The 24,903-nt window shown below is 38.6% G+C and overlaps 1 protein-coding gene across 1 annotated transcript in view; it reads right to left on the bottom strand.

Annotated features, from left to right (window-relative positions):
- Window positions 1-24,903, bottom strand: part of PHACTR1 (phosphatase and actin regulator 1) — a 508,392-nt gene that overhangs the window by 469,810 nt on the left and 13,679 nt on the right. The window contains exon 2 of the mRNA XM_028152411.2: window positions 8,847-8,993. Coding sequence (XP_028008212.1) covers window positions 8,847-8,993 — 147 coding nt within the window. The remainder of the gene's footprint in view (window positions 1-8,846; window positions 8,994-24,903) is intronic.

Here is a 24,903-nt window from a genome sequence, read left to right on the forward strand (position 1 = left end):
ACTAAAGTGGGATTTCCTTGTAAATAAATTTTCTGAATTAAGAAATAGCCCTTAGAAACTACCAATTAAATAATATTCTTAAACTATGGGTTATAAAATCATTTAGATGGATCATAATTAACAATTTTGTGACTAAACTTTGTTAGAATGGAATGGAGTGGGAAGGGAGGAGACAGGATAACATAGAAAGCATCAGAATGCATGTGTACCTTATAAGGGTATTTTGAGGAATACAGTTGACCCTTGAATAACACAGGTTTTAACTGTACAAGTCCACTTATAGGCAGAGTTTTTCAATCAATATATACAGCACTATAAATGTGCTTTCTCTTCCTATGATTTTTTATCTTATTATTTTTAAAATTTTATCTAGCTTACTTTATTGTGAGAATACAGTATGTAATATATAAAACACACAACATATATGTTAATTGCCTGTTTATATTATCTGTAAGGCTTTTTTAGTAGTTATTTTTTGTGAGTCAAAGATTATACACAGATTTTTTACTATGCATTAGTCAAATAATCCCATGTTGTTCAATAGTCAACTATATTTTATTCCAATTATAAATATGAATGTGTGTTATGTGAGGTGATATAAAGTGCATTTCTTACAGTGAATCCTAACCAAGTATTTTTTTTTTAAATACTGAGCTAGAATGCATTCCTGGTTCCATTTCTTTCCTTCCCTTAGCCACGTTCAGCTGGAAGTGTGATCTCATAACAAAGCTGATAATATGTTTGCTTCCTTGAAATAAATAATGGCCATTAAAATATAGATTTTGAAGTCATAAAACATGATTCAAATTCCATTCTTCCTCTTATTCCTCTTATTAGCTATAATACCTTTGGTAGGTTATTTAATATCTCTGTGACTTAGTTTCCACCTGGATAAAATAAAGATAGTAATAATAACACTAATCTCATAGGGTCATTATGAAGAATTAATGAGCAAATGCTTAAAAAGCCCTTGACACAGTTGTTAGTGGATTCTCTATATCTGTTGACAACTCAAATATTTATTTCAGGACCAGGTCTCATTTTTAACCTTAGATTTGTATAACTACTTATTTGATACCTCCAACTGGATGTCTAATAGACATATTACACTTGACATGTCCATATTTGAACTTCTGACCATTCCCCCATGCATGCTCCAAAAGAGCTTTTCTATACTTCTGGTTGCTCAGGCCAAACCTTTAAGGTACTTATTCCCTTTAAGGTACATATTATCAGCTTTGTTATGAGATCACACTTCCAGCTGAACGTGGCTAAGGGAAGGAAAGAAATGGAACCAGGAATGCATTCTAGCTCAGTATTTAAAGAAATGGAACCAGGAATGCATTCTAGCTCCTCTTCTTTTCACACAACCCACATCCAATCCATCATTAAAGTCAAATACATACAAAGTTTGACCACTTCCCACTGCTTCTGCTGTACCATGCTGCTGAGCCACCACCAGTTCTCTGCATTACGGTAGCAACTTCCAAGTCAGCTTCCCTGTTTCCTCATTGCTCCACTGTCATCTGTTCTTAATATAGTAGATCCAGTGACCCTTTTAAAATCTCATTCAGATCATGTTACTCTTATGCTCAAGTCCCTGCATTGCTCCACATTCACCAAGTAAAGCTAAAGTCTTGGCCGTGGTCCACCTGACCCTATGTGATGTGGTACCTATTCCCTCATGAATTTCCTCTCCTGCCACCTCCCTTTCACTCACTCCTCTCCAGCCTCACTGGGCTCCTTGACAGGTCTTGAACATACTGGGAGCACTCTTGATTTAGGGCCTTTATACTTGCTTTCCCTCAGCTCTTTCCCACCCTGTCCTGAACCCCATATTGGCATGGCTTACTCTCTCACCTACTCTGAGGAACTTTGTTCAAATTCCCTCTTCTCAATGTTGCCTATCCTGCAATCCACCCCTTTCATTGCCTCCATATGCCTTATACTCTTAGTTTTCTTTGTTTTGGCCTTAATAATTAACTTAAAATACTATACAATGTACTTAAATATTACATTGTTTATTATCCATAGCACACTTTTAGAAGTTAAAATTCATGAGAATAAGAAGTTGTTTGTTTTTATCACCAATGTATCCCAAGTGTCTAAAATATGGTCTAATACATATTTAATTTTTCAATATTTGTTGAGTGAATGAACATTATTATATTATTATTTCTTCTCACCTTCCTCCACCACCACCCCCCAAAAAGGGCTCAAATGGGGTAAGAATAAATTCAAGCATAACAAAGCTCTTCTTATACTTTTGATTTGTGATTGAATATTAAACACATTTGTTCTTTAATTGGTAGAAATCCAGAAATAATAGGCTCTCTATGTCTATAAAAGGCAAATTTTTCATATTGATAAATTCAGTATAGTTTCAAAACCAAATGTGTATTGAATCTTCATGTCTACCATTATAGCACGAATATTTAATATTCAAAGATTCTGCTGCTGAATTGTTAGTTTAGGGCATACAAATGTGGCGAGAAGATCAATAGAAAAACCTACAGATATTTACACAACACTTGCCTTCATAAATGTGAAATAACTACTATCAAAAGAAGATTATTCTTGTTGTCCTTCAATAACCTGTTTAGAAAATCAGTCAAATCCACCATCATTCAATAAGGCAATAAAATTGATTTTGTCTTTTATTTAACTATCCTTCATTACATGAAAAAGGCAATTAAAAAGGTAAATTAAAGCAATTAAAATATCAACATGGCCCACTTTTTCCCCCCTCTGAAGTCATATCAATTTTATCACCTATCAAAGTGGATGGAGAGTGTAATGAAAGAAAACACAAAAGTGCTTGAGTTCTTCTTATACCACACAGTGAGGAAAATGTTATATCTATTGACAATTCCTTCAGGCCCATTTTGTTTGTGTAACATAACACACTGGCTATAATATATGTCCCCCTTTTCATCTTATTAAGTCAAGGATAAAAATAGTCAGCACTACAAGTTATCTCCTCTTCCCACTTTAATTTTAACTCTTGTACTTGTACAATAAATAATGATCATGAATTGAAGTTGTAATTTATCTCAAAGAGTAACTCCACAAGTAATTTTAAATATTTTGCCTAGTATTAAATTGTATTATAAAAATGTATTAATATGCACTTGCTACACTTGTCCTGACAATAGTTTATTTGCTCCTGTCAGCTTATATGCCTGTAAAAAAAAAAAAGGAAAAAATAGTTCTTTGTGGTTCATGGGTAAATTTAACAGTCAATGCCTAGAAATTAGGATTATTCTATCTGCCAATTGAAAAGGGGTACATTGTAGCTTGGTTGAATCCTGCTATTTAGTTAGTTGGTATACATGTTTATCCTCCTTAGCAATTTAAAAGAATAAAAAGAAAATATAGATCTTATATTCTCATTTAATTTTAATTATATAAGAGAACAGGCTAATAGACTTAAATGCTATTTGGGAACCATATTAATATTTAGTGTTCTCACTCTCCTTTTTTTTTTTTTTTTTTTGCTAAAATTTCTTCAATACCTTATTCAATTAAATATTTATAGAACATCAACTATGTTAAATATTCTAATCCCTGCATATTCAAATTTAAATTATTTTAATTGATATTGTATATATAATATACCTTATATATATATTAGTTATCTTTTAACTTATACATTAGCTCTAAGTTATTTTCATAACTTAGTGGAAATCGAATGTCTTGATTCTTATTGTAAATATGCTATTCTATATGTTTTATACCATAAATAAGATGATTTGTAAAAACAGGGTATAGTATGTTTCTAATAGCACAGCTAGAGCTAAAAGTAGCAGCTACATATACAAACTTTTTATTGGATAGAGTTTTAGAGATTTTAAATTCCAAATCCCTCCTCTTAGAGCTGAGAAAATCAAACCCAGAAAGGTTAAGTGACCTGTCCACTGTCTTAGTGGAAGAGATGCATTAAAATAAAGTTCTGATTCTTGCTTCACATTTTCCATTTAAAACACAACTCCATGCCCTAGCTGGCTTGGCTCAGTGGATAGAGTGTCAGCCTGTGGACTGAAGGGTTCCAGGTTCGATTCTGGCCAAGGGCACATGCCTGGGTTGCGGGCTCGATCCCCAGTGTGGGGTGTGCAGGAGGCAGCCAATCAATGATTCTCTCATCATTGATATTTCTCTCTCTCTCTCCTTCTCCCTTCCTCTCTGAAATCTATAAAGAAATATATTTAAAAAAACACAACTCCATGGTTTTCCATGAAATTAAATAATATTGACACATAAGGACAGAACAAACAAGTAATTTATCCTTTCATCATAAGAAAATGGTAAATACAGTACTTAGATGTTTAAAAATTAATTATCCCCAGGCAAAATATCCTAAATTTAACTACTCAACACAGATTTTGTGTTTGTCTCATAAACATGGTTTATATGTCATATATTTATGGTTATATATTTGAAGCAAACAAATTATATTTCTTCACAGTGTTAATTACTTACTTTCCTCTACATTGTTCATATTAGTTATGTTATCTGAAGTGGTCTTCATTAGTGTGACCTCAATGCATGACGTATTGAGATTATCAGTGTAGCTAGCTTTAACAATTGTATAAAAGGAAGCCAGAGCCTCAGAAAGCCTAGTAGTAGGGACTCTGGTCATCTATGTGGTCAGCTACTTGGATTATTATGGCTACTTAATGTGAGAGCAATACTTAAAAGAAGAATTTTGGCCAACAAAATAAAAGCCAGATCCATATGATCAATTACCTTTCCATTTGAAATCAGTACCAAAAATAAACAAACAAAATATTGTGAGGAATACATTGGCATTCTTCAGTGAAGGAATGGAGGAGAATGCTTACCAAGACCCTTAGATTGGTGAAACTATCTTGGTTTACCATGACAATATTCACAGTTTTGCCCAGGAACAGCGCTCATTGCTAAATAATGAGAGCACCCTATAGGCTCTCACTTCTCAATATCATGGGCCTTCATAATTTAGCTAAGAAATAAAGGTCTTTCTCCTCAGAAAAAGTAGGGAAAAGATCTCCTGAGACCCAGTTTATCACTTAATCTGGCTGACCCATCCATTCTTACAGGTAGCAATAGTAAGTCAATTTTCACTGCCATTATTCTGTGGGCCCAAAAGAGAGGGAGAGATCAGTAGAAGATAGAAACAGCTACGCTTGAGTGACATCAGGAACTAAAACAAACCTCAGCCTTCCAAAGAGGATGTGTATGCCAGGGTTGAGCATACAAAGCAATTCTGAAATGTCAACAAAGGTTAAACTTCCTGATGACAAAAGAGAATTTACTTTACTCAAAAGTGACTAATATTGGTTTGTGTTTTAATCCTAAATTATCAGGATGATTAGCCTTCCTTCTTCTGACATCCCTTTAAGAAATTTTAGATGTGCTTAAATCCTCTATTTACCAGAACAATGTCATCCACTGTGGTGTGTAATTATGGAGAACGTTTCCATTTCAGAACCTTCTATGTATGGAATACTTTTCTATATACTGTCAGTATAAAGAAAAATAGAATACACAAGCCCATAGAAAGTATCTGCCAGATGAGCTGCAACTCTTCATTGCATTCTCTTTAATGTAGTGAAAGAATGACCTCATAAGGCAGGGTAAGCTCTTACAAGCGAAATGTCAGTGATGTTCATTAGTAAGTGAGAACACAATTAGAAACACTTGCTACTAATAGTGTGAACACACTCTTCTGTTACAAAATGTCCTTTTCACACATCTGAAATTCTCAAATTCAACTGTTCCAATGTTTTAAATGAAGTCTGATATGTCTGGGTAACTTTTAGCAAATACACTGGACTTATTTTTTAATAGCTTATATACTATCTTCAGCAAACAATCATTTACTAATATTTGCATTGGAACTCTTAGAAAAATAAAAGTCATGAATCAGAAAATTATTGTTCTCCACTGTCTCAATTTAGGCTGAACTTTAAATTAACATCTTTATAAAGTTAGGAAAGATCCACATTTAGGTGCTATTCTTTGACTGACTTGGGACTGTAGGTGAATGAGTGTATCCTTCACTCAAGCTGTGGAGTTATTTCTGAAATGACAGTACTAAGTATCATAAGGGACAGTGTAAAGTTGAAGAAGTGCTTAAATATTTAATCAGTATTCAAAATGCCCCAAACAATTTCATGATATCCAAGTAAAATGAGTACATGTATATTATTTCCTTGAAGCATTATTAAATCAATAAAACATTAAACATGAATGCATATATAATGAGTGGGTGTTAGAAAGCAAATATTAAACATACGTAGTTTAAACCAATAAAGAATTTATCTGGAAAGAATAAACAATGTGACTCGGAAGCAGGAGGGAAGTGGGAAGAAAGGGCAGATGAAAGCTTCCCTGTTTAATTGTATATAAATTGTGTTCAGAGACAGACAAATTCTCTCTATGCCCAAATTATGTAGTTTATCCCAAGTGTGCAGGCTCCTCTGCTCAGCAACACTGATAAGGACACTAATAGCTTAATTACAACTTGCTGCTCAAGAAGATAAACAAAGCTGTTTGCTTTTTAAACCAGGGGTTACAATTACTTTAAACATCAGGGACAGGCACATCTGCAAGTAGAGCTTACTATGTCAGGAAAAACCACAGAAAGCAGCTGGAAAATAAGGCCCCAGGAGTGAGCAGCCAGCACAAAATTAGAGCAAAACCGCTTTATTTGAGCAGTGGGGTAGTAGGCGTGAAGCGTAGTAAACAGACGACAAACGTTAAGTGGGCAGGGACAGGAAAGTTTTAGGTGCCAGATCTTCCACATTTTCAGGGGGATTCCATCACAGAGCACCTCTCCCTCCACTGTCAAGCTTACAATAAACTCACAGTCACGAAGTCCTCTTCAGCACCACCGAGGAAGGACAGCTCCCTTAAACTAAGATCCCGCAGGCACTGCCCACCCTCCTTGACTACCTTGCCATGCTCTCCACTGAATTTCTCTTTCGCTGGTGTCCTGGACACTTTGCTTTTAGCGGTATTCTAAGGGACATATGAAAAAGACTGGGAGCTTGTTTGGCTTATTTTTTTCTTCAGGCGAAAGGGAGACACATCCTTTCAGAAAAATCCATTCTTTTAATTGGTCACCAGAGAAATTTAACCAGGATAAAAGATTGCAAGTCACTGGGTTTAATCTAGTGGCAAAATGGTTTCAGTAAGTCAGTGGTAGCCAAAGACACTAAGGCGATATACCAGAGTGTGATAGTAAAGGAGTCAACAGAATAAGTCCTAATATCACTGGGTGGGAAAATAACCTTAGCCTTGAAAGAAACTCTTCTCAGTCCTTTTCAAGACCCTTCACAACCTTATCCTTAATCTGGAACATACAACTAGAGGATTAACAGTTGCACAGTGAGACCTTAGGCTGTACAGCACACCACAAAAACTGCCAAAGCTTCCCCCAATAAATTCCTTTTCCCGCAGCCCCAATCCAGAGGCACACATCTCAAGAGCAACAAGGAAACATTTCATTAGAAAACCAAAATCACCAAGACAGGAAAGTTACACTTTAAGTAACTTGTCTACTTTGGCACTTCCAGTTACCATCCTTCCAGTCATAAAGATATGGTTGCTGAGCGAGCACATCTTGTTTCTCTATGCAGAGTTTTGTTGTTTTTTTTTTGTCCAAACTTCTTGATAGTGTGTAAAATACTCATAATTTGAAGGTCCTCTTCACTACATTTGAAGACACACACACACACACACACACACACACTTTGATTCAGTTCCATTTTAAAGGGTTTAGTTTCCTAGATAAAAGGTATCATCTGGTTTTTAAACTTACTTTGAAGGAGGGTCTTCAGGGAAATGCCCTCCTTTTGCATGGAGTTACTGGAATACTAAGGGGCTCTAGAAAGGAAGAGACACAGCTAGGGTGGAGGCTTAACAGTCATTCAGAAAAGGCAGCACTCTGAAGCTGGTGGAGAACAACTTCTTCCCAGTGATAGTGACCATATACTAGTAAGGGGGTGGGGAGGGGGGTGTCTGCCTGTGAATCTGCAGCAGTAGCAGCAGTGGGGTCAGCAGACACTGGGTGCTTCTCAGGCAACCCTGAGAGATCTCAACTGAAGCAATTGGACTCTCTGAATCCTAGTTCTCTCTATTGCTTTATTTTTTTTTTTCTTCCTTCCCTCCTTCTTTCCTTCCCTCCCTCCTCTACCTCAATTACCCTTTTCACTTAATTCCATCTGAGTCACTTTGGGCCCCAGTTCCAGTGACACCATCAAATCACCTACCATGTGCCTTCCAGACCATGATACTATAATGATGATCACAATGGTTGCTTGCCAACTGCTTGGTGCAAGGAAAAAGTCCTGCTCCCAGCTGGCAGCTGCACCCCCTGTCCCCACTCCAACACCACAGCAGCGGTACCAACCAGGCAAAATCACCAGAGTCTGAATGTCACCAGCAAGTTCCACCCACCCTGTAGTAGCCCCGCCAGCAAACCTCACCAGCAGAGCACTGGCATCCTGACCCAGCGCTAGGTTATAACTACGGTCATTGTTATCAGTGACAACACTCTTCATGGAAAGGGGAACCCCGCGGGTGACTCCTGGGCGAATGTAGGGCTCCACGCACTACCCTTCCCACCTCCGCAGCGCACGCGCGCGCGCGCACACACACACACACACACCCTCCTCACACCAGCGACACAAAGAGAGGGAGCGAGCGAGCGGCGCTGGGCTGGGCTGGGCAGAAAGGGGACGGGAGGGAGGGCATTGCCAGGAGCGGACACCCAGGAGGGCAGGGGGCTGAGCCAGCCGGCGGGGAGGAAGGTAGAAAGGGGAGCTTGGTGGGGAGAGAGCAGGCTGGAGGGTCGTCCTTACCTGCCCCCAGGTTAAAGGAAATCCTGGCCTCCGCGAGGTACGGCGTGTCACTCTTGGAGCGGACTCTCCTGATGGGCCGCCGGTCTATATCATCCTCCGAAGATGCCGCCATTAAGGTGGGAGGCAGGAGCAGGGTCGCCCGGCGAGCTGAGAGGGAGAAGGAGAAGGAGAAGAGAGAGGAAGAGAGGCGGAAAGGGGAGGAGGGGAAAGGAAGAGGCTCACACCAGGAGAGGGGGAGGGGAGAGGGGGATGGGAGAGGAAGGGAAAGGGGATGGGGAGGAAAGGGGAAAAAGAGGGGGAAAGGAAGAAAGAAGGAGAGAGAAAGAAAGAGAGCAAAGGAAAGAAAAGGGTGAAGGGAGAGAAAGAAAATCCGTTAAGGATTTGTGGACTGGAGCAGAGATCAGGCAGGCTGCCTCTGGCTGGCGCCCAGGGCTCCCCCTAACTCTTCTCCCAGCCTGGACCAGCGGGCCAGTGCTGGGGACTGACACCCTGCCTCCTGCCCGCAGCCAATTTTCAGCTCTTGGCACAGACAGGCTGATGCGAAAGAAAAGACTCCAAAGCAAAGATGCTCAGTCAGCACCATGCCTTCTCCCGCCAAATGCACTTACTCTGCTCTTCAAGCGTACACCAGGGTCTCCTTAACCCACAGGAGTCTCCAGCTAGAGGTACCTGCCTCAGCTTTCCTTGCATGGAATTCTTACTACTAGGGTGTAAGCCCAGGCCCCATTGGCCATGGAGGAGAGCGTTGCACCCAGGGTACCCCTCTGCTTCCTCTTTCCCAACCCAGAGCTCAAATAGAGATGAAGCCAGATCAGGAAATTCTTAGATGCTCCCTTGAACCCTGGAGGTGGAAAGAAAGGAAAAGTATGTACAACTTTAAGAGCAGTTTGGCAGGAAAGTTTCTAGAGTTGATGTTTTGAATGTGGAATAGGCATATTCACACAGACCTGAGTGGCTCTTTTTTATAACCATGACTTTTTATGATGTGTTTATCTTTACATAAATATCTATTCGTTTAACCTTCAACTTTCTCTTTATTTGGTAACTTAAGGCACAGATAATCGTCCTTGGATTGCACCTGTGGTCTCTATAACCCCATACCGTTATTTGTGAAGGTGAGGGGAAGATCAAGGGCACTTTACATTTCTTTGAATGTGTGCACTGCTACCTTCACATGTTACCAGCAGAAAGACCTGGAAAGGTTTCTGGAGTATGAATCATAATGGTTTGATGCTCCTATGAAGCTATTGATGGGCTTACCTCTTTTATGTCTGACTTTCTGCAGCTTCAGTCCCTTGGCCTTTTTGTGGCCTGATGTTCTTTCTAATAAGAGCCACCTGGGGTACATGGATAAATGTTACCTTGATTCTCTCCCTGCTACAGAGGAAATCTTAGTGTCAGGTCATGCCCTCTGGTGTCAGAGGAGGAAGTGCTGCTCTGACTCTGCAAGACTTCCCTCTCCCCTTCAGCGGTCCATTCTATCACGCATCTTATACTCTTGCACCCTAGGATCTTCAGTCCCACTTCTTTGGTCTCTTACTTCACACACAGGTAGTAACTCTACATCTTAGGAAAAATATATCTGCCCTTGTCCTTACTGTTTCTCAGTCTCTACCGTACTCTTTCCTTCCCATTCTGTTTAACTTTCCTGTGGGACTCTTGGCCCCATAGGCTCCATTATTTTCACTCTCAATTCCCTCCTTTCATCTTTATAACTGGTTTCTATCCCCACCTCCCAATCACAGTTATTTTAAAGGTCACTAACACCATCTTCACAGTTAAATCCATTTCTTTATTGGCCTCTTTAAAATATGTAGTAATCTGTCCTTTTTGAAATAATCTCCTCTGGCCTTTCTGTACTAGACTAACTCCCTAACAACTTGATTTCTAATTATCAGCCAATTCTCTGTATGTTGGTTTAAAATTACCTGTCTTGGCATTCGAGGCCCTTCACAATCTGATTTCAACCTGTCTTTCCAAATTTATCTACTTTTTACCTCCAGTCTGCTTGGAGTTGTCCTAACAAGTCTGGCTTGTTTATGCATTTGTACCTTTGCTTGTTTTTACAACACCAATTTCTTTCCTACAAATTTCCCATGTTCTCCCTCAGGAATATAAGATAAATGACTCATTAGTTTATGGCATGAACCCAGTACACAGTAAATACTCAATAGATATCCTATATAATAAAAGCCTAATATGCAAATTGTCCCCTCGGGCAGTCATTTGACCTGGAGATCTATAAGGAGTTCGGCCACTTGCTATGATGTGCGCTGACCACCAAGGGGCAGCATGAAACATGGTGGGCTTCCATGACACAGCACTGGCAGCGGGCGACAGCGGAGGCACTGCTGGCCCTGATAGGCCCCAATGAGAGGGGGATCATGGCAGGATAGTGGAGCAGGTGAGTGGGTGGCACCAGGCCAAGGCGGGTGTGAGCGGGGGGTGGAGGGTGGGGGGTGGGCAGGTGCTTCCCAGGGCCCAGAGGTCAACTGCGACCTGCCCTTCCATGCCAGATGCTCTTGCTTCAATCACTGGCCAGGCCTAGGAACCACATCCATGCACGAATTTCATGCACTGGGCCTCTAGTTTTTGAATAAAAGAAGAGAGGAGAGGGAAAGAGGAGGGGAAGGAGAAACCAGAGAAAAGACAAAAGGACTGAATGAGGGTTACTAACTAAAGAGTAGCTGAAGTGGGGGCCAAATCCAGGTCTGTTTCATTTCAAATCATGTGTCCTTAACCAGTATATTGACCTGCTAAGTATCTATATTTGGCTTATTAGCCACGTTTTAAGTTCACTTTTCTGTGACACTTGCCTCATTATTATGTCCCATTTATCTTTGTAAAACATAGATTAAAAATGGATGCCTCCTGTCCCAGGAGGCACAAGAGGGCATTTGGCTCATCAAATGAACCATGACTAATCAGGCTGCAAACCAATATTATGATTGTAACATTTATGCTCAGGCTGGTAAGGAGGTGCAAAAGTAAGGAAATAAATGCAAACAATTCTGAATACTGTATAAACTATCCCTCTCTTTGAATTAATGCAGTGCTATTTGATTGTTTAAAATGTTTGGGATTCCCCACCTCCTTGTCTGTTCATTCATGAGCCATGCCTCTAAAATCAATAAATAAAGTCATTTGAAGGAATCCCTAGGCTAGCTTTCCCAGTGTATCTTTGATTTTACATATTAATGATTTTTGATACAGAGAAGTACATCTTTGGATTTCTATTTCTTATTTGTTCAACATTTTAAAGGATTAGGGAGCTAATATTATCGCTACCACTTTAGGTTGACCTTTCTTAGAGAAATTTAAATACACTTTTATATTATTTCATTATGAGCTATTTTATTATTGATATAATTATAGATAGATATGCTTTTTACAAAAATAACATAAAATACCAATCTATCTTCATGTTCTTTTATTATTTTATCTTTATTTTCAGTTTTGACTCTAATCTTCCTTTTTTTGGTTTTCCTAATTTACTGTCACCTTTCTCTCACTTAATTTTTCCCATTCTCTTTTCACTTTGCCTCTCTTTTGTCACATCTCTCTTAGTTCTTTTTAACAATTCCTTTCCAAAGTCAGTCCCATTTAATTTATCTCCCTCTATATGAAGTATTTACTTTTGTGGGCTTGTCCCAATGTTTCCACATTCTTTATTCGCTGGGATTCCTGTCATATACATAATCTTGTATCATAAAATATTTGACTGAGTGGCATCAGGGAAGAGTCTGAGGTGGAAATCAGGGATGGTGGGTGCTGTCCTCATTACTACCACCACCATCAATTAACATCGGACAACCTGCTCATTCTACCAGGATGGGTCTCAGTCACCTCAGCTATAAAACTTTAAGGGTCATCCCAGCCAGTGTTGCTTAGTAGTTGAGCATCGATCCAGAAACCAAGAGGTCACCCATTCCATTCCTGGCCAGGGCAAATGCCTGGGTTGTAGGCTCGATCCCCAGTAGGGGGCGTGCAGTGGATCAGTAATGTTACTCTCTCATTGATGTTTCTATCTCTCTATCCCTCTCCCTTCCTCTCTCTCTAAAAAATAAATAAAAACATATAAAAATGCAAGGATTAGATAAACAATCTTAAGACCCTACCAACTCTTAATACTCCATGAATATTTGCAGGTATTCTTCTAACTCTACTCTTTCTATCAGTGTCTATAGCATATATTCTCTCTTAATCTAAGAAAATACACTGTTCCTTTGATTTATAATTAATCATATTCAGGAAACCACATGGTATCCATATTTCTTTCAAGTAATTTCATATTATTTGTCTATTTTAGGTAACGGTACATCCTTTAGAATCTATTTTTTCTCTCATACCATTTATATTATGAGGCAACAAAAATATAATTATTTGTGTGTGTGTATGTGTGGATGTGGGTGTGTATATAGAAAAAATTGAATTCAATTGTGACCACAATAACTTCAAAATATAGTGGGTGTTTGTTTTATTTGTTTGTTTGTTTGTTTTTCATTTGAAAGAGTGCTTGTTTTTAATATGCTTGCTGACTCAGGGGCTCTTTTATTCTTTTCTTTTATAAAGCTAATCAACTTCTTAACACTGAAGACCCTTACATGCAAGTTATAACCACAGCTAGATCCCAGAGAAAGAGAAGCAGCATAATAGAGTGCTCAACAAATAACATGTTATTCATCCATCACTGGCAGAGAAGAGGGTGGAGGTGGGAAGGAGAAGAAGGAGGAAGACTGCACTATTTCACCCTAGTCAAGAAAACTCTTTATTTAGATGAGTGAAGTGTATTCTTTAAAATATTATTCAAAGTGTGTTTCTAGGGCACCCATGTATCGGTATCACTTGGAATATGTGTTAAAATGTAGATTTTCCAGGCCCCCAACATGGACCTATTGAATTTTGAGGGGATGAAACCTTGGCACCTAGATTTTCAAAAGGCTCCTAACTATGTTCATTCTCAACACTGGTATTCAACATTATACTGGAGATCTTGGTCAAGTCAATAAGTTAAGTGAAAGAAGTTAAAAAAGATATAAGTATTGGAAAATAAGAGAAAAATTGTGATTAGTCATATCTGTTATGAGTGTGTACATACAGAATCCATAAGAATCCAGACTCTTTGAAATGACTGAATTTTACATTACTGGATACAATAGCAATGTAAAAATATCACTTTTGTTCCTATACACTATCAAAGTTCTGAAATATAATTAGAAAAGGATCATTTGTAATAGCATAAAAATAAAAATATATAAATAAATCTAACAAAAGATGAGAAAAGCTTTTATATGAAAAACTGCAAAACATTGCTGAAAGAAATTAAGAAGACCTAAATAAAAGAGGGATGGATGAGCATATGCTTATGCTCATGGATTAAAAAACATGCTATTGTAAAGTCATCAGTCTCTTCAAATTGATCTATAAATTCAATGAAATTTCAATCAAAGTCTCAAGTGTTGTTGTTGTTTTTTTTTAATTTGACAACCTGATTCTAAAATGCATATGAAAATTCAAAGGAACAAGGCTAGCCAGGACAATCTTGACAAATAAGAAAATAGCTGGAAGATTTATAGTAGAATATATCCAGTCTTATAAAAGTATAGAATTCAAAAACAAAGTAAGGTAAATAGACAAATGGAAAAGAATAGAGAATCTAAAAATAGTCTTACATATAAACAGTAACTTGATTATGACAAGAATCCCACTACAGTATTATAGGGAAAGATGGACTTTTCAATAAACAATGCTTGATCACTTAAATATCCATATGGTGGAAGAAAATAAACTTAATCCTTGCCTCACACCATACATAAACTTCAATTCCAAATGAATCATGAACCTAAATTTAAAAAGTAAACAACAAAGTTTCTAGAAGAAATTTTTTTCAAAAAAAAATATTTTATGACCTTGTTTTAAATAGGACAGGAAAAGCTCTAACCATAAAAGAATAAATAGGCATGTTTATGCCATTAAAATAAAGAGCTTCTGTTCATCACAAGACAATTAAAAAATGCAACATAACAAAATATGTGGGGTACAGTTAAAACAGTGCTGATAGAAGAATTTATAGCAGGGGTCCTAAAACTTTTTAAACAGGGGGCCAGTTCACTGTCCCACAGACCGTTGGAGGGCCAGACTATAGTTTAAAAAAAAAACTATGAACAAATTCCTATGCACACTGCACATATCTTATTTTGAAGTAAAAAAGCAAAACGGCAAAAAACACCCGCATGTGGCCCGCGGGCTGTAGTTTGAGGACGCCTGATTTATAGTATTAAATGTTTATATTAGAGAAAAGAAAATATCTTGAATTCATTATTTAAATTCCTATCTCAGGAACTTAGGGGGAAAATAAAAAAATAAATTTAAAGCAAACAGAGGGATGAAACTAATAGAAAGCACATGTCGAATTAAAAACATGCAGACAATAGAAAAATAAAACAAAAAACTCATCCTTAAAAAAAAAATCAATAAAATTGATTTAACCTTTAGCAATATTGTCATAGATAAAAATAGAGAAGAGTCCCTGGCCAGTTAGATCAGTTGGTTAGAGCATCTTCTGGATATGAAAATTGCAAGTTGCATTTCTGGTCAGGACATATACAGGAAGCAATCAATTAATGCAAAAACAAGTGGAACAACAAATTGATCTCTCTCTCTCCCTCCTGCACCCTCTCTCAAATTAATAAATTAAAAACAAATAGAGAAGATACAAATCACCAATATCAGGAATCAAACAGGAGTAATGACTATAGATCCTATATCCATTAAAAGGATAATAAAATAATACTGCAAACATATTTTTGCTCATATATTTAAAAACTTAGTAAAAATAAATGACATGCTCTCTTAAAAAAAGATATTAGGTCTTAGTCTGTTTGCTTACTGATTAGAGCATCAGCCCGCAGACTGAAAGATCATGGGTTCAATTCCAGTCAAGGACACATGCCTCGGTTGCAGGTTCAATCCCTGGCCCTGGTCAGGGTGCATTGGTGGGGAGTGGCAACCAACTGATGTGTCTTTCTCACATTGATGTTTCTCTCTCTGTGTCTCTCCTCCTTCCTTTCACTCTCTCTAAAAATCAATGGGAAAAATATCCTCAGATGAGGATTAACAACAACAACAAAAATATATTAGGAGAGTGAAAAGGGAAAGCAATAGACTGGGAGAAGATATCTTCAATTTTATATATGACTAGAAGCCGATGCACTAAGATTCGTGCTAGAATGGGCTTTTCTTTCCCTGGCTGCTGGCACCGCCTTTCCATTCCGGCCCAGCCCCTTTCCACTCAGGCCCTGGAGCCTCCTCATTCCACTCCAGCCACACACCCCCCGCCCCGCCTGTCACTCGGTTGTGTATGCAAATTAACCACCATCTTTGTTGGATTAATTTACATATCACTCCTGACTGGCTGGTGGCATAGTGGAGGTACGGTTGATTTACATGTTTGTCTATTATTAGGTAAGATAAAGGATTTGTAACCAGAATATATAGAGAACTAAAACAATAATGAAAAGAGAGAGAGTTGTTTTTTTTAATAGACGAAAGACTTGAATAGGCACTTCACAAAAGTAGATATCCAAATGTTTAATTATTTAATAGGCCTAAGGAAAGATCCTTGCTATGGCAGGGTGGGTAAGTTGGTTGGAGCTTCATCCTGGATACCAAAAAAGCAAAAAGGTTGCAGGTTCAATTCCCTGTCAGGAGGCAACTGATGGATGCTTCTCTCTCTCTCTCTCTCTCTCTCTCTCTTTCTCTTCCCCGTCCTCTCTCTCAATGCCAAGATTGATGAGGATGTGGAGGAACTGATGCCTTATACATTGCTGGTAGGAATGTAAACTTGTAAAACTACTCTGGAAAACTTTTTATACTAATGTATACATAAACATAGGTAACATACTAAACCCTATGACAAGGATGAGCACGTTGATAGCAGATTTATTCATAATTGCCCAAACTGGAAACAACCCAAATGACCATCAAGAAGAAAATATACAAAATGATTGTACTATCTTCATACAGTGCCATACTACATAGAGATGCAAAGAAGCTATCACTACAAGCAACAACATGGATAACTCTCATAGGCATAGTGCTGAACTTCAGAAGCCAGACCTAAAGGAATATATATTGTACGGGTAGGTATATATTCCACTTATCTGAACTTTAAGAAAGAGAAAAGCTAATATACAATGATGGAAATTTGATTAGAAATATATTGTCTTGGAAGGTGCACAAAGGATCCATTTTAGATGTAGCAAATATTCTGTATCTTTATCTGGGTGGCAGTTATACCTTTTAGAAAAGATGATTACTTTCAAAAAAGTTCATAACATTTTACATTTTATGTTTGTTTGCATCATCTACATATGTTATATACCACTAAAAGTAAAATTATTTTATGCTTAACTTTAAAAAAATTTGCTAGTTACCATTAGATGCACATTTATAAATAAAACTGTTACATAATTTTTGTAAGCAAATATATGTGTCCTAGACAATATCATAGTATGTAAGGATCATAGTTATTTGATACCAATCATTATCAATTTAAAAATAAAAGCACAAGCTCTTTTTTTTAAAGTAATATAAGCCTTCCAGCTTATTAAAATGCACAAATAAAGTGAGAATTATTGCACTTAAGTACCAATTATTTACAAAACCATACTATTATCCATAATAAATTTAATTTAAATAATCTATAATAATAAAAACATAATATGCTAATTAGACCAGACATCCTTCCAGACATCTTTCTGTCCTTCTGGATGAAGCCTGGGCTGTGAGGAAAGCCCGGGGCCCGGGTGCCAGAGGGAAGTCGGTGCCAGCAGCCAGGGGAAGGAAGGCCTACTCTTGCATGAATTTTGTGCTTCGGGGCTCTAGTTTCTTAATAAATTGGGTCATCTTTGTGAATATCAACATTCCACTATGCTAAAATTCTGTTAGTTTTTTCTGTCTCAGACTTATTTTTAGGCTATCATCATAACTCATTTATAACCATATCTTTTAAATATTCTGCTCCCACCATTCTGTGCTACATTAATAATAACAAATAAATAAATTGGATATGTATATGATGAACAAATAAAAATGATGACAGTAGGCTTCTTGATATGCCAGAAAAAAAATCACTTTATTTCCCCCAAAAGAGAGCATGTGACAAGAACACAGAAGTTAGCTTAAAGGGGCTAATATTGGCCAAATCTGGGACAATTGGAACACAGAAGCAATTAAACCCACTGATAAATTATAAACCATTAATAATAGGTATTTGTGAGTAATAAATAATAAATGGATAAAATATAATAAATGGGTAAATAAGTAAATACAGGAAGGGGTGGGCAGGCTCTTGCTTACAGTGAAAAGGCCAGTTAATGCAGAGGGATGCTGGAGTTACAAAATCATCATTTTGAAACCATCAAAGTTAAAATCAAGCAAGAATCAATAATGGATGCCAACTCTAGGGGGGTATTTTTATCAAAAGGATATTTTCATGATATCCTTAAAGTTCACCTTTGGAGTATCCCAGCATAACCTGAGTCAAACTATGAGGAAAAAACATCACACAATATTAAAGTAGGAATGGTCTATGAAAACCAGGAAGGGGAACTGTATTCTTAAAAAAAAAGTCAGTGTTCTAAAAGACAAATTATTGCTGTGGAAATTTACAGATAAAAGAAAGAAAAGGGCATCTGACCTAGAAGGATCCTGAACTGATCCTAGACTGTCCAACAGGGGAAAAGTGCTGTAAAGAACCCTCTTGGTCCTGGCCAGTGTTGCTCAGTTGGTTGGGGGTCATCCCGTACACTGAAGGGTTGCCAGTTCAATTCAGGTCAGGGTACATACCTATGTTGCAGGCTTGATCCCTGGTAGGGGGCGTGCAGAAGGAAGCCAATCAATGTTTCTTTTTCACATGAATGTTTCTCTCCCCACCCCTCCCTTTCCCTTCCTCTCTCCCTAAAATACATAAAGACATATTTTAAAAACACCACCAAAATAAATAAATAAATAAACCAAACACACACAATCACACATGTATATTCTCTCTCTCCTTCCCTTTCTTGTTCCTTTCTGTCTCTTTCTTCTTCTATCTCTACACTAGAGGCCCGGTGCATGAAATTCATGCATGGAGGGGGGTTGTCCCTCAGCCCAGCCTGTACCCTCTCCAATATGGGACATCCCTCTCACAATCCAGGACTGCTGGCTCCCAACTGCTTGCCTGCCTGCCTTCCTGATTGCCCCTAACTGCTTCTGCCGGCCAGCCTGATCACCCCCTAACCACTCCGCTGCCAGCCTGTTTGCCCCCAACTTCCCTCCTCTGCCAGCCTGGTCACTCCTAACTGCCCTCTCCTGCAGGGTTGATCACCTCCAACTGCCCTCCCTTGCAGGCTTGGTCCCTCTCAACTGCCCTCCTTTGTACGCCAGGTGCCTCCCAACTGCCCTCTCCTACTGGCCATCTTGTGGTGGCCATCTTGTGTCCACATGGGGGCAGGATCTTTGACCACATGGGGGCAGCTATATTGTGTGTTGCAGTGATGATCAACCTGCATAGTACTCTTTTATTAGATAGGATAGAGGCCTGGTACAGGGGTGGGGGCCAGCTGGTTTGCCCTGAAGGGTGTCCCTGATCAGGGTGGGGTACCCTTTGGGCATGGGGTGACCTGAGCGAGGGGCCTGTGGTGGTTTGCAGGCCGGCCACGCCCCCTGGCAAACCAAGCGGAGGCCCTGGTATCTGGAATTTATTTTCCTTCTACAATTGAAACTTTGTAGCCTGGAGCAGAGCCAAGCCTGGGGCTCCCTCCAAGGCCCAAAGCCATTTGTGTTGGGGTTATAATTGAAACTTTGTTGCCTTAAGCGGGTGGGCCTGGCCAGGGTGTGTGGAAAGCTTTGCTTCCCCTGTTGCCGGCGGCAACCCTGGCCTGCTCTCTCAAGCTCCATTCTGCTGCCATTTGTTTGAATTTGTTTACCTTCTATAATTGAAACTTTGTAGCTTGAGTGGAGGCTTAGGCCTGCAACGGCTGACAGAAAGCTTGGCTTCCTCTGTTACCTAGGAAACCTTGCTCTCTGTGGCTGTAGCCATCTTGGTTTGGGTTAATTTGCATACTCGCTCTGATTGGATGGTGGGTGTGGCTTGTGGGTGTGTCGGAGGTATGGTCAATTTGCATATTTGTCTATTATTAGATAGGATAAACACTTTTACAATCCTCTCTAGATAGATAGATATATAGACAGATAGACAGTAAGATAAAGACAAGAGATAGCAAATGATGAGCAAATGGGGTAAAATGTTATAAATAAGTGAATTTGTCACTTTTCTATAAGTTTTAAATTCTTAAAAAGTACCAGTAAAAAATTTTTTATTTAGGAGAGTTTTCAAAAATTTCTGAAAAATTATCATTGTCAGGCATCTCCAAAAGCTGTGGATAAATACAGTATAGATCTGAAGGATACTCTGCATTTATGTGAAGGGTCTTTAAGTTTTTGTTAAAAATTGATTTTGGTATAGTAGAGTAGAACAGATTAAGAATTTTGGCTATACAGATCAATTAATCACATATGTTACTATTTTGCATATCTAACATGAATTAAAATATATAAGAACCTTTACACCTCACAATTAATGTCACCAGTGTGATGTCACTGATTACAGTGATATATTCAAAATAATTCATGTAGAAAATATAAAATGTAAATGATGAAGATGAATATTAACTACAATATCAAACCAATAAGATTGCAATACTAACTTGCATATCTTAAATGTTTAGCAAAAACATTCCAAAAAGGCTTTTGGACTTTATATTACAACTAAATTTAGTATGGAGCCACTGAGAAGTTTTTTCTTCTCTATACATATGAATACTTTGCTAGAGAACCAAGAATCTGAGGAATTGTTATTGGTATATCGTAGTGCTCTCTTCCTAAACTTGTCATTAAAGGAGCTGTCCACTATACAACTTTTTGATATTAATTCCTTTCCCTATCTTATTAATTTTGTGGGGTCCACAAAGGAGAGGGGATGACTGCCTTGCTTTTACCATTGTTGCCTGGTATTCCAGCTCTGCAGTGTTCCTATTGGCCTAATTTAGGTCTTTGTGCTGGGCAACTTTAGGAGTACACCACTCAGATCATTGTCTATGTGAATAGAATTAATGGACCTGTGAAGTCCACAACTTGTGCAGCCATACATAAGGTGTGGCTTCCTGAAGAGATGGTTCCATGCCTGGGCATTCAGGCCAGCTCTGTTTCCTATCACAATGTGGGTGTAACATTTTGTTCTGATTCTTCCTTTAAGGCTTGAATACCTAGCTTTCCTCAAATTGATGCCTGGATAATGATGAATGCCAGACTATTTAATAGCTACCCTAAAATTGGCATAGTGACTTCTCCCCGAGGGACTACATATTGGTTTATGTAAAAGTGTGCCTAATTTAAAAACCACATAAAGTATAAAATAGAGTAGCAAAACATGTTCAAATATAGGAGCCATGTTCTCTGTTTCTTTTTTAAAAATTCTGCTCCTATAAAACTTGTATGCAATGGTAACCAGCCTCCAAGATGGTCCACAATGATTCCCAACTCTTGGTATTTGTACGTTGTGATGTCCCCTCCCATATTGAAACAAGCTTATTCTCTGTGACTAGTAGAATATGATGGAAATGATGGTGAGTCATTCCAAATGAAGCTCATAAAATACACTGTGGCTTCTACCTGGTATTCTCTTTGTGTGTCTTGTTCTGGGAGAAGCCATCTGCAATGACATGGACACACCCAAGATGCCTGAGAGGCTCACATGGCAAGGAACTGAGACCTCCTGCCAAGCACCATGTGTGTGCGCCATCTTGGAAGCCCCAGTCAAGAATCTGGATGACTGCAACATTGGCCAACATCTTGACTGCCACTTCAGACCTGAGCCAGACCACCCGGCTAAGACACTCTCTAATTCCTGACCTAAAGAAACTGCAGGGTAATGTTTGGGGGTAATTGGATATGCAGCACTAGATAAGTAATACTCATAGGTTCTCAATGGACTCAAAGCATCAACCATGAATGCTTAGATGCTATCTATGTCGATCATAAAATCCAAATATTAGCCAGTTTTATGGATCAATTAAAAAATTTTAAGACAGAAGATTTAAACAAAAATTGAACAAACATCAAATGATGGTACAAATCTTTCCACTGGAAAAGCTTTCTTTTCCTCCTCCTCTCATCTTTGCATGTCTAAACTCTGCCTATCCTCTGTGGCTGGAGGGTTTTTATTCCCATCCTCAATGCAGCAAAACTGTGAGGATGTAGTTCCTTTCTTTTTTCTTTATCTCTGTCCATCTGTGGCACTTTGTAATTTCCACCTTGTATGAATATATAAACACTATAATGTGGATTATTAGTATCCTCCCAGATAGTATGAAATAAATGTTAACAGCACAGACTTTGAGGTTAGCCTTCCTGAGTTTGTACCCATATTCAACATTTAATAGTTGTGTGATTTCATGCAAGTCACCAAACTCTTGTGCATCTATAAGATTGGACTGCATAGTACATATGTGTTAGGGTTTCTATGAGGATTTAAAAAGTCCCAATAAAGATGTATTGTGTTAAAACTTGTTACTGGCCAGCTCCAAGTAAGGCTGTCACTGTGAAATTAAACCTTGGCATAATTCCCAAACTTAATGCTTATTAGATATTTGAAAAAAGTTAGTAAGCTCTCCAGGCTCTTGTTTCCTTATATGCAAACTAGAAATAAAATCAACCATTTCACTGGGCCTTTGGAGGATAAAACATTATATAATAAATGTAAAACACCTAACACAGAGCTTGACAAATGGTAGGCGGGCAACAAATGTTCGTTGTTTCCTTCTTCTCAGCTTCTTAAAGTAGATACTGTGCAGAGTGGCTGGAGGCTGGCTGTTAAAACATGCTAGAAAGGAAACTGTATTTCAGGCTTTGTATGTTGAACTGAGTAGGACATAAACCCAAACAGCTTTCTATTATTTAGTAAATGTTGAGATGCCTAGTTAAGATATACAAGTCATTTCTACAATCTGGTTTAATACTCAGGTAATGTTAAAATTTATTCATTTTAATTTTGTATTTTCTACATGATTGATTACAATATAGTTGCTGTAATTAATGCTACACTTTGAAATCTGGAGGTTCTAATATTTGTAATTTATGTTCAATGTAAAAAAGGGTGACATAAACTTGAACATATTTTTGTGTGGCAAACTGCTGGGCCTTGTTACTTGCAATTTTATTTTAGAGGCAAAGACCATGGGCTAGAATCCCATTTGAGCCTCATGTACAACAACAGAATGTAGAGTTATTAGACTAGGTAACAGAAGATGGGATTCTAACCCTTGATCTGCCACCTTCTACTATCTAGTTTAGATAAGTCACCTCTTTCTAGAAAACCAGGTTGTTTTAGGGGAAAGCTGAGTCAAAATGACTCATGTTTGAATCCTTGCTCTATCTCTTCATAGATGTGAAATCTCAATGAGTCTTAATTTCCTATAAATTGGGACAATCATATATAACTCTAAGTTTGTGATTTTGAATAAAATAAACATGTATAGCTTCTGGTATATGTTAGTTATTTTTGCTTTTCCTTTCTTTCGTGTCTCAATTTTATCACCTGTAAAATGAGCCAGTTGAATTAAGTCCCTTCTGATTCTAATGTTTTATTATTATAGACATTATACTAATCAATGCAATATTAAAAAGATCTGGGTACTTGCTCTTGGTATGTAATAAAGTGTTGCATACCCTATATAATAAAAGGCTAATATGCAAATAGACCGAACGGTGGAACAAGTGAACAACCGAACAACTGGTCGCTATGACGTGTGCTGACCACCAGGGGGCGTGCATGGAACATGGTGGGCGTCAGCTGTGGTAGGATGGTGGAGCAGGTGAGCAGGGGCGCCAGACCAAGGTGGGGCGTTGGTTGCTGTAATTGGAGTGAGCCTCTGGTGGTTACTGTAAATTCTTTGCTCCCATGTGCCATGGTCCTACCCGGTGCTCACACCTGCTGCCAGTGCTGGCCCTGCTCGCACCCACTCCTGGCACCCAGGGCCAGTCCTGATCACTCAGCACCGTCAGCTAGTGCAAATGGCAGCTGCAGGCCCTGATTGCTCCTGAGGGCTTCTTCACCTACCTCTGCTCCTGAGGGGTGATTGGGGCAGCAGCCACTGCTCACACCCCCTGATGGCCTGTCCCACTCACACCCGCTGCTGGAGCTGGCCCCAATCACTTTGTGCCATCAGTGGATGCGAGTGGGGCCAGCACCCTCAGCGCGTGGGAGCAGTGATGGGAGCAGGGCTGCTGGCAGACAGGGGACCTGGGCCCAGGGAAGGAGGGCTGGGTGGGGGCATGGAGGATGGGCCAAGACCCACCCCTGTACCCACTGCAGCCTTGCAGCCCACAGCTCCTTTCAAGGTGCACAAATTCGTGCACTGGGCTCCTAGAGTTATAGTAAGAATAAAAACATATTGTGGTTGTGAGGGGTAGGAAAACACAAAAATTCTTATATGTATGTTGCTAAGAAGAAGGCTGGCTCAATATATATTCAGGAGATATTTTATTTGTGTTCTATTGTGTCTATGGATGACTTGATCATATAGTGATCAGACCACCGGTTGTGAGTCAGAGACTGTCTAGTAAACAATAGCAGAACAGGTCCTGGACCATTAACCCAGCTGGCAAAGACCATTAACCCTTTGGACCAAAACAAAGCATGGGTTATCTCTCTCTCAGCCCAAATTGTATTTGACTATTTCCTATATCAGTCAAAATGAACTACCCCAAAATATGAAGATTTTATTTATTTTTGATGTTAAAACAGAAAATTAAAGGTAATGAATCTGAGGGGCTTGATTTAGGTTAAAAGAATATGTATGTTTGTGACCATGTGGATAAAAATAATATAAGAGTATTTTCCAGGTTGTAAAGATACCTATCATTTATTATTTATTTACTTTTTTTTTTTTTGAGAGAGAGATTGATTTGCTGTTTCACTTATTTATGCATTCTTGTATGTGCCTTGACTGGGATC

Source organism: Eptesicus fuscus, chromosome 9, assembly GCF_027574615.1.
Source record: "Eptesicus fuscus isolate TK198812 chromosome 9, DD_ASM_mEF_20220401, whole genome shotgun sequence".
Taxonomy (NCBI): Eukaryota; Metazoa; Chordata; class Mammalia; order Chiroptera; family Vespertilionidae; genus Eptesicus; species Eptesicus fuscus.